An 11,042-nucleotide genomic window follows, 5' to 3' on the forward strand; every position below is an offset into this window, starting at 1 on the left:
GTAGGAAAGATATTGTTAAGCTGGAATGGGTGCAGAGAAGATTTACGAGGATGTTGCCTCAGTTATCCGGAGGTCTCCTATTAAATCTTGCCCCCCACCCCCTCACCTTAAACCTATGTCCTCTGGTTCTTGTTTCCCCTACTCTGGGCAAGAGACTCTGTGTGTTTACCCAGTCTATTCCGCTCAGAGGCTAAAGATTGTTCTGTCCAAATCGATTACCGTTAATAAGCGCGGAATATTGATGGAAGTATAAATTGTGCAGGAGGTGATGACTCGGATATTGTCCTCATTGCAGCCCCTCCTCTGTGGTCGCAGTTTTTTACAGCTGACCACTAAAGCCCCACCGAGACTCTGCACTGTGAGACAGCATCTTCAGACCGATTAATATAAAACTTCTTTAAAATTAGTCGTTGAATATTTGCACATTTTATCTTTGGTTAAATTAATATCTGTCACTTCCATCGGCACCCTGCCCAGGATCAAATTATTGACTGCGCACCATTACACACTGAGAGATTTAGTTGACAGCTTCTTCGGTATGAGCTACAATGATTTAGAAGTTGGAATGTTGCAACAGATCTATTACGGGCATGTTTTGAGCAGAGTAAAGGACTTGGACAATGCGGTGTTTTGTGATCATGCTTCATCATCAGTGGGTTTGAGGGAAGGACATCCAGACCGGAGGAGTGCTCGCTGTTTGCAATGGGATCGTGCGTGTGTGGCCATGTTGTTACTGGGTTTTAATCGTGTCTGGGTCAGAGAAATCAGCCGCCAGGCAGTAGTCAGGATTGATGTTGTTGGGTTATGGATTAGATTGGCCCTATCTAAAGCCAGCAATGATGAATTCTGATGCTCTGCATCTCCTGCTCATCAGGCAAGCCCCAAGCTTGGATCGAGGCCATTCCATCGATGGCAAAGCCTTGCGATCAAGGCTGGGATGGTGCCCGCCATTGTTGTCACTGGAGGCTACCTTTCCAATCCCAATAAAAATAAATGTTGAGCAAAAAACGCCACGTGTGGCCCAGTGGTGCAGCGGTAGAGTTGCTGCTGTACAGTGTCAGAGACACGGGTTCAATACTGGCCTCTGGTACTGTCTGTACGGAGCTTGCAAGTTCGCCCTGTGACCGCTTGGGTTTTCTCCAGGTGCTCTGGTTTCCTCCCACACTCCAAAGACGTGCAGGTTCGCAGGTTAATTGGCTTGGGTAAATTGTAAGAAAAACTGTCCCTAGTGTGTAGGATAGTGCTAGTCAACAGGTTGATCGCTGGTTGGTATGAACCCGTTGGGCCGAATGGCCTGTTTCCATGCTCCATCTCTAAAGTGCTGGAGGAACTCAGGGGATCAGGCAGCATTGGTGGAAGGACATACAGTTTTTCAGAATAATGGCACCCAAGACAGGCGACCCTCTGGTCCCAGAAGTGGTTCTGCAATCATTCATTACAATCACTCCACTCTTTTAAACTTCCCTTTATCCTGTATCTGTAGACAATGGACAGCTTGATTGTAATCATTGTCTAGTCTTTCCTCTGACTGGATAGCATGCAATAAACAAGCTTCCACTTGGTACATGAGACAATAAACTAAACCAAATTAAAAAGATCGGAACCCTTCACCAGACTGATTGGATAGACATTTTGAGACAGGACACTTCTTCAGACTAAACGGACAAGAAACCGTTTTGGGACATTGTGCCTGAAGAAGGATTCTGACTGAAACAATGTCCATCAATTACCCTCCACAGATGCTGCCTGAGTGGATGCTTTAAGTTCCTCCAACACTTTGTGTTTGGCTCAAGATTCCAGCATCTGCAGTCTCTTGTGTCTCGAATGAACGATGAATGGCGGTGTGCAGAATTGAAGGGTGTGCTTTATCCAGGGCCACACTGTCACGCTGGGGAAAGATGCGACTCCATCAGTTACTGCATCAATTCTGCTCACACTTTATTGCTTATTGACGATCAGTAAGAACAGCCTTTCCTCAGGACACACTGACAGATGCCACGCAGTTAGTGCATGTACTGTCGGTAATTGGCTACATTCTCGTCAACTGCAGTTAATGTCCGCAATGATTCGTGTATGCGTTGCCTCTTGCTTTAGTCTGTGCAAAATTAGTCACAGTCTTGACAAACTAAAGCAATAAAGCTGGTGAATTGGAGCAACTTGTCAATTCCAAATGTGCGGGACTGTGTGCAAACGAGGAGATAAGTTGTTGTTAGTTTTTAATGCGTTTCTTTATTCCTAAGGAAGTAGTGATTGCCGTTATTTTTGCATAACCCGCCCGGTTGGGACTTCTTATAATATCTGACGAAGATTTTCTTTGCTTCCAACCAACAGACTCGAGAGCGGGCACGGAGGTGCCAGGCTCGGTGGACCATGCCGTCATCGGGGGCGTGGTGGCCGTGGTCGTCTTTGCCATTTTGTGCCTGCTGATTGTACTTGGACGTTACTTTGCCAGACACAAAGGTGAGGGATGAAGGCTTCAAATCGTGTCTCCGCGCCCCTTCCCCCCCTCCTGCTCCCACTCACCTGTACAAAACCATGAGAGGACTAGGTTGGGGAGAGGCACAGTGTCCTTTGCCCAGAGCAGGGGAATCGAGAACTAGAGAACCACTGGTTAGCACACGACCTATGAGTTTGAGTTTAGTTTATTGTCACCTGTACCAAGAGAGAAAGCAACAGCTATCTGAAGTTAGTTAGCGGTATCAACATCGACTTCTCTAACTTCAGATAGCCCTTGCTTTCTCTCTCCAACCCCTTCCCCTTCCCAGTTCTCCCACTAGTCTTACTGTCTCCGACTACATTTTATCTTTGTCCCGTCCCCTCCCCTGACATCAGTCTGAAGAAGGGTCTCGACACGAAACGTCACCCAATCCTTCTCTACAGAGCTGCTGCCTGACCCGCTGAGTTACTCCAGCATTTTGTGGCTACCTTCTGTGTTCACCAAGATATTACTTGGACTTGCAACCATGCAGTTAAAGGAAGAAGTCGGATAGGCTGGGACCTTTTCCTTGGAAGCGTGAGGGGTGATCTTATTGAGGTTTACAAGATCATGATGGGGCATGGATAAATACACTATTCACAAGGGTAGAGAATTCTAAAATTAGAGGGCATCAGCAGAGGGTGAGAGGGGGAGAGATTTAAGAGGGAGCTCAGGGTCAGTTTTTTTCCCTAAGAGGGAAGTGCATATGTGGAATGAGCTGCCAGAGGAAGCTCGAGCAGTGTATGTATTTTCAACTATATCATTTGGGATGTTACTTAGTTGTTAGCTTGGATAGTAGCTGGGATGCTGACTCAGCAGCCCTGTGCTTTCAGATGGACTTGTGCAGCCTTAAAGGGCCCAAGTTCCATTGGCAATGAAAACTAGAATGGTGTTGAAATGCCCTTGTTTGAACCGCAGGTGGATAAAATGGAGCAGCATTCATTAGCATATGTAGGAAGGAACTGCAGGTGTACGTTTATACCGAAGATAGACACAAAGTGCTGGAGTAACTCAGCGGGTCAAGCAGCATTTCTGAAGGAAAACGATGGGCGACATTTCGGGTCGAGACCCTTCTTCAGGCTGAGATTCAGGGGAGAGGGGAGATTGAAGCATCTCTGGAGGAAAAGGATGGGTGATGTTTCAGGTGGGGACCCTTCTTCAGTGGTACCTCTCATCACAAATCACAGGAGAGGGATAGATGGGACGTCCATAGTTTAACGCCACATCCATCTCCATCTCAGCAAAGATAAAGAACTGATCCCGTCACACAGAGGCCCGGCTCAGCCCAGCCAAGTCAGCTGCTGCCACAGCAGTGGTGTGTGGTACATTCTGTCTGTACAAATGTCTCACTTACTGGCATCTGGACAACCAGCAGCTGGGAAGCAGCCTGCCCAGCACTAGGTGAAGGGACTAAGAGCTAAATATAAGTACATCAGCTGGACGAACGTTGTCACACTTTGTTCTCCACACTTTAGCCCTTCGTGAAAACCTCACCACTGTCTGTGTTTCTGCCTTAGTTTTTGATTAACTGTAGGAAGGGTCTGCAGAAGCTGGTTTACACTGAAGATGGACACAACATGCTGGAGTAACTCAGCGGGACAGGCAGCATCTCTGGGGAGAAGGAATGGGGGACGTTTCAGGTCAAGACCCTTCCTTGTACTGAAGAAGGGTCTGGACCTGAAACGTCACCCATTCCTTCTCTCCAGAGATGCTGCCTGTCCCGCCGAGTTACTCCAGCATTTTGTGTCTATCTTAGATTTTTATTACTTATTTTAAAAATTTAATATTTCTTAAACACTTTCCATAAACTTTGAAAGGTAACTCTTCGTCTCTATGATATGTGGATGAGTTATTCATTTATATTTTTCGTTGAGAGATGCTGAATGGAAACAGGCCCTTCAACTCCCTAGGTCCACGTCGGCCACCAATCACACTGGTTCTATCCCACACACAGGGGACAATTTACATAAGCCAATTCACCTACAAACCTGCACGCCTTTGGAATGTGGGAGGAAACTGGAGCACTCGGAGAAAACCCACGCAGTCACAGGGAGAACGTACAAATTCTGTACAGACAGCACCCGTTGTCAGGATCGCAGCTGGGTCTCCGGCGCTGGATATCCTGAGGGATCGTCCAGTTGAGGCGGAAGGGGTAGAGTGTCGGAGTAAGGGAGGGATGATTTGTTGGCTGGGGTTGTACCACTAGGCCCCTCACTGGTCCACAGGACTCAGGAGCAGATGTGCATATCGCAGACAATGGTCTTAAGGCAGTGTGGGATTTCAACTTTCCCAATATTGTCCGAGATTGACTGGGGCTCAGACAGGGCAGAATTTAAGTGGATCTAGGAAAGTTATTTGAAACAATATGTAGATAGTCCTGCTCGAGCTGGGGCAGCATTCAACCCTTATCGTAAGAAATGAAACTGGGCAGGTGTCGGTGGTGAACACTTTGGGAAGAGTGACCATAATTCTCCAAGTTTCAGGTGCTTATGGAAAGAGATAGGTTGCCCCTCAGGTTCCTTATTTAATCTTTCCCCTCTCACAAAAATCAATTTCAGTTTAGTTTATTTATTATTGTCACATGTGCCAAGGTTCAATGAAAGGCATTTGTGCAATCCAGTGAAGACTATACATGATTACAACCAAACTGCCCTCTAGTACTTTTACTTCCCGTTCTTGATTCTCCTGCCCTGGGGAAAAGTCTCTTGAGTTTACACACTCTCAATTGCCCTTGTGATTTTTACTTCTCTATGCAATCACCACACAGAGGCCCTGAGTGAATGAATGAATGATGAATGGATGAATGAATGGATGAATGAATGAATGAATGAATGAATGAATGAATGAATGATACTTTATACTTTATTGTCCATGCCACGTCACAGTGATATTCTTTGTTTTACCTACTCAAGGTATGCAAAGAGTCGCTACATAAAGGGCGCAAACAAAGTATCCCACGCCCGTTCCTCTCTTTTAGTTTCCCCCCCCCCCCCCCCCCCCATCACGGCGACCCCCCACCAATGTAGAGGTGTACGACTTGTGCAGGAAGGAACTGGTTTAAACCGAAGATAGAAAAATGCTGGAGTAACTCAGCGGGACAGGCAGCGTCTCTGGAGAGAAGGAGTGGGTGACGTTTCGGGTGGAAGCCCTAAGAAGGTTTCTCGACCCGAACCCCCACCCATTCCTTCTCTCCAGAGATATTACATGTCTCGCTGAGTTACTCCAGCATTTTGTGTCTATATTAGGTGTTCCTGTGAGCCGCCGATCTCGGGGGAGAGTTGACTAACGCGTGGCTTTTGCGGGTCTGTGTTGCAGGTACATACTTCACACACGAGGCGAAAGGAGCGGATGATGCAGCCGACGCGGACACGGCCATTATCAACGCAGAGGGCGGACAGAACAACTCTGATGAAAAGAAAGAGTATTTCATCTAAGTAACGTGTAGCCACATGGAGGTGTCGAACTGTTGACGATGCGTGGTTGGGTTTTTGTAACTTGGTGGGCATGTGAGACGTGCCCCAGTGGGGTTAGGGGTTAGGATGGGGACAGGAGTTGATTGCTGATCAGAGAGGTCCACAGTTTGACACCTCTGTTACTGCCTAGCCAGGCTCGGACTTAGTTTAGTTCTCTCATTTGCAGAAAACGTCGTGCCTTGTTTTCCCTGCAGACGCTCCAGCCTTTTGAATTGCCATTTGGACTGAGAGGCTCCCTTTCACTTCTACACGTTAAAACAAACAAACAAACAAACAAAAAACAACGTCATTGTGCTCTGTGACTGAGGGGTGCGCAGGCGTGCGGCTGTTCAATTTCGCAGAAGGGGAACGCAGAGCGAGTATTTTTCTGCAAGTGGGGTTTTGTGTGGCGAGATTGACGCTAATTTCATTCTCTTGTGTAGACTGTGCGATGTAGGGGTTCCTCACCCTGTCTGGCTGTGTTCTGAGCAAGCAAGTGGCAGAACGTCAGCAGCAAACCCCGATCAGACCCGACAACGGAGGTCTGTGCCTTTTAGTGAATGGACAGTGCTGAGTCATCACAATAGGAACACGCCTTGTTCCAGCCACCTCTTGTTTTTAAAAGATCTCATCTCGTCTTTCCCAATTGGCCTTACGTCTCACTAATTTGTTTGCCAAAAATATTTAAAAACTATCTGCGTTCACGATAACCTGTCAGCAAGGTCTCTCCCCCCCCCCCCCCCCCCCCCCCCTTCCATGAGCCCCATTTAAGTAACATGTACACTGCCCAGGCAAATAATTCATACGGTACAATTTCGGCTCACAAACACTAGCATGGTTTTAAAAAGGCATATCCCTTTGTTCATATCGCATGGTTTATATTTAAGAACCTCTTCAAAACAACCACTGCTTACATGGACTGTGTGCATAGATCTCTTTTTAAACAGCAGTGTTTTTTTATCGAGCCAGTGATGAAAGTGGTTTGTCCTAGTGCCATTGTAAAATGCTATTCGTATTCTATTTAAAGATTTAATTAAAATTGATCAAACGCTGTACAGGAGGCTGTAGTATTTAATGGAAGTTCTGTGTATATCCTGCATTTTACATTCATTCATTCATTCATCCATTCTGTGTCTGTCGTCATAAAGGGATAGTGCCTCTTTAAAGAGTGAAAGTTGCCTTAAAATATATTACCACCCTGCGTTTGGCATAAACATTTTCTTTCCCAAATCATTAACTTAGCTTTGGAAGCCAGGTTCTGAAGAGGCGTCACGTTATTGCTTTAGAAAAAGAAAACAAAAAGGTTTGCCTCCGTGGAACTGACATTTTGCAGTTTCAGCTCTGAGGTAAAACCTCAAAGCCTCCGAGACCAATTGTAGGCGTAACTACTGGAGCGGTTACCTTCAATGCAAGGCAAAATCTGTCCAGCCTGTACACAGCCCAATTCTGATGTGACATAGCTTTACCCGAAGAGTGTTCATTTTCGGTTAATTTTCTTTTGATTTGAGGTTTAATGTTACAATGCGCGATACACTATCATGTTTTTAGCAGAGCGATGTGACATCGGCGTGTCTCGTGGAATGTGAGGTTTGCCAATGGATTTTGCAAAGGAAGGAACGATTAGGAAAAAATGGACAAGCGTTGCAAAATCGGCAACCCTTGAAGTTCCTCAGTGAGTTCCAGGGAAACTGGGTGGAGATTGAGTTGCTTCAGTATAAAACAAAGAATATACGATAGCAAATGCTCAGCCCACTGTATAAGAGAGAGGTGACCGCCATAGTGAAGGGAATGTGATAATGTACTAAAAAAAAAAGTGATTTAATATGTCTTGTCGCTGTTTTCAATCTGGTTTCTCAGTAATTCACAGTCTGGCTCTCAGCTTTAGTTTGTACCACAGTAGGTCTTGTTATTTTCTCAAGCAGAAGATTAAACAGATACGTCATGTCTCAGGAAGATGTGTTCTGATTGGCTCTTTGCATCTTGTCTGCAAAGAATATGCCCCCCACACATTAAAACAAAACGTGGCAAACTCAGAGTTTTAGTTGTATATGGATTATTTTTTTTTGTGTGTGAATCCTTTTCTTTTTTCTCTCTCAAATGCAGTGCACTGTTTTAATTGTAATATGTATTACTTTGTATAGAGTTAGTTTGAATAATTGGGTCTTGTCGCGTGCAAAACAAGTATTGTGCAAAATTGGTCTTAAAAAATGGAAAAGTTGAAGATTATTGCTGTGTTATATGCACATTAGGTCTGATCTTTAGGCACTAAGGCTGTTTGCTTAGGTCATTTCTCATTTCTAGTGTCCATGGGCAATTTTGTGTATTGATAGAACCTCTCATGTTCCCACGCATTTTTTTTTGTATCAGTTCATGTATGCCATTTTTACAGGAAAAAAATATAAAAACTACTGAAGCATTATTGACTTCTTAATAAAAACAAGTTAAATGTTCCAAATTTCTGAATTGGTTTTGCGGTGTCATTATCGCTGACGGGTTGCAGCGGGGGTTTGATGTGTTGGGCTCGGCAGGTAGCTGGTGTCGCTGCTGCCAATGGAATGTGCTCCTATATTGAGACCCAAGGTGAATCTTCCTCATGCTCTGTGTAACTTGGTGTCGGTGAGTACTGTTGCACCACCGAGGTCTTCCTTTCTCTCCTTCTGCATCCTCGACAAATGTTGACCCGAGGTTTGTGTTGTATCAAACGCTTCTGCAACAAACACGGTGCTGGAGGAACTCAGCAGGAAATGGAGGAAATGGACAAAAGACCTTTCGGCTTGGGACCCTTTATTCAGACTGATGCCTGACCTGCTGAGTTCCTCCAGCACTTTTGTGCTTTCCTCAGATTCCAGCATCTGCGTCTCCATTTACAGAAACAAAGAACCGCAGATGCCGGTTAATACACAAAGGGACACAATAGGTGACGTTTCGGATCAAGGCTGGAGTCTGAAGAAGGGAGACCCGAAATGTCACTGATCCTTGTTCACCAGAGGTGTTGCCTGGCCCACTGAGTTACTCCAGAACTTTGTGTCCATTTCCGCGTGTGTTCATCTCGGACTTTCATAGTCTACATTTGATGGCCGTGTCATCAGCTGCAAAAATCCCAAGCTGTGGAATTCTCAGCCTCTCGACCTCCTGAGGCATTCCTTCAAAGACTGACATATTGCTTCCCATCTCAGATTCAGATTCAGATTCAAGTTTAATTGTCATTGTCAGTGTACAGTACAGAGACAACGAAATGCATTTAGTATCTCCCTTGAAGAGCGACATAGCAAACGATTTGAATTAAAAAAAAAATAATAAGTGTCCGTTGGGGGGGGGGGTGATTGGCAGTCGCCGAGGTACGTTGTTTAGTAGAGTGACAGCCGCCGGAAAGAAGCTGTTCCTCGACCTGCTGGTTTGGCAACGGAGAGACCTGTAGCGCCTCCCGGATGGTAGGAGGGTAAACAGTCCATGGTTGGGGTGAGAGCAGTCCTTGGCGATGCTGAGCGCCCTCCGCAGACAGCGCTTGCTTTGGACAGACTCAATGGAGGGGAGCGTGGAACCGGTGATGCGTTGGGCAATTTTCACCACCCTCTGCAATGCCTTCCGGTCGGAGACAGAGCAGTTGCCATACCATACTGTGATGCAGTTGGTAAGGATGCTCTCGATGGTGCAGCGGTAGAAGTTCACCAGGATCTGAGGAGACAGATGGACCTTCTTCAGTCTCCTCAGGAAGAAGAGACGCTGATGAGCCTTCTTGATCAGAGTAGAGGTATTGTGGGTCCAAGAGAGGTCATCGGAGATGTTGACTCCCAGGAACCTGAAGCTAGAAACACGTTCCACCTCCGTCCCGTTAATGTGGATGGGGGTGTGCGTGCCGCCTCTGGACTTCCTGAAGTCTACAATGAGCTCCTTGGTCTTCTTGGAGTTAAGGGCCAGGTTGTTGTCAGCGCACCATGCTGCTAAGTGCTGGACCTCCTCCCTGTAGGCCAGCTCATCGTTGTTGCTGATGAGGCCAATCACCGTTGTATCATCTGCATACTTGATGATGGTGTTAGTACCATGTACAGGTGTGCAGTCATAGGTGAAGAGGGAGTAGAGGAGGGGGCTCAGCACACAGCCCTGAGGAACGCCGGTGTTCAGGGTGAGGGTTGAAGAGGTGTGCTTGTCTAACCTCACAGACTGGGGTCTGTTGGTTAGAAAGTCCAGTATCCAGTTGCAGAGGGAGGGGTCGATGCCCAGGTTACCGAGTTTGGTGATCAGTTTTGATGGAATAATGGTGTTGAATGCTGAGCTGTAATCGATGAACAGCATTCTTACATAAGTGTCTCTGTTGTCAAGGTGGGAGAGGGCGGAGTGAAGTGCCATTGAGATGGCATCCTCCGTACTCCTGTTCTTGCGGTAGGCAAACTGATAGGGATCCAGTGTGGGGGGTAGGCAGCTTTTGAGGTGTGCCAGGACCAGCCTCTCGAAGCACTTGGTGATGATGGGGGTAAGTGCAACTGGGCGGAAGTCGTTGAGGCTTGCCGCAGTGGAGTGTTTTGGCAATGGCACGATGGAGGTGGCTTTAAGGCAAGTGGGGACAACTGCTTGGGCAAGTGACAGGTTGAAGATGTCAGTCCAGACGTCTGTCAGCTGCGCAGCACAGGCACTGAGCACGCGCCCGGGGATGCCGTCAGGGCCAGCAGCCTTACGTGCATTAGTCCTACTCAGTGCCACGTACACGTCGTAGGGGGTGAGTGTGAGGGGTTGGTGATCGGCAGGTAGCACAGCCTTGATGGCTGTCTCTAGATTGTCCCTGTCGAAGCGGCCATAGAAGTGATTAAGCTCCTCAAGGAAGGAGGCGTCGCTGGATGTGGGGGTGATGTTGGAGGGTCTGTAGTCCGTGATGGCCTGGATGCCTTGCCACATGCGTCGGGGGTCGGAGTTGTTGTTGAATCTGCCATATTGTGTCAAATGTTAAGTGCTCTGTGAGGCTTTCCTGAGTAATTTCAGTATGTTGCTGGGACTAAGGATAGACACAAAGTGCTGGAGTAACTCAGCCGGTCAATCAAAAATGTGGTTGGTCCCAATCAAGTGATTCTGGCCCCTCCGCATTGAAAATTCACAACCATCTACTGAAAGGGTCACAAACT

The 11,042-nt window shown here is 46.8% G+C and overlaps 1 protein-coding gene across 5 annotated transcripts in view; it reads left to right on the top strand.

Annotated features, from left to right (window-relative positions):
• The window catches only part of LOC129712327 (cell adhesion molecule 1-like), a 258,844-nt gene extending 250,461 nt beyond the window's left edge, over positions 1-8,383 (top strand). For all 5 annotated transcript variants that reach the window (XM_055660663.1, XM_055660660.1, XM_055660664.1 and 2 more), the window contains 2 exons: positions 2,332-2,460; positions 5,792-8,383. In XM_055660663.1, the coding sequence (XP_055516638.1) occupies positions 2,332-2,460; positions 5,792-5,910 (248 nt within the window). In that variant the 3' untranslated portion in view covers positions 5,911-8,383. The remainder of the gene's footprint in view (positions 1-2,331; positions 2,461-5,791) is intronic.
• Positions 8,384-11,042: the final 2,659 nt, after the last annotated feature.

This window comes from Leucoraja erinacea, chromosome 32 (assembly GCF_028641065.1).
Source record: "Leucoraja erinacea ecotype New England chromosome 32, Leri_hhj_1, whole genome shotgun sequence".
Taxonomy (NCBI): Eukaryota; Metazoa; Chordata; class Chondrichthyes; order Rajiformes; family Rajidae; genus Leucoraja; species Leucoraja erinaceus.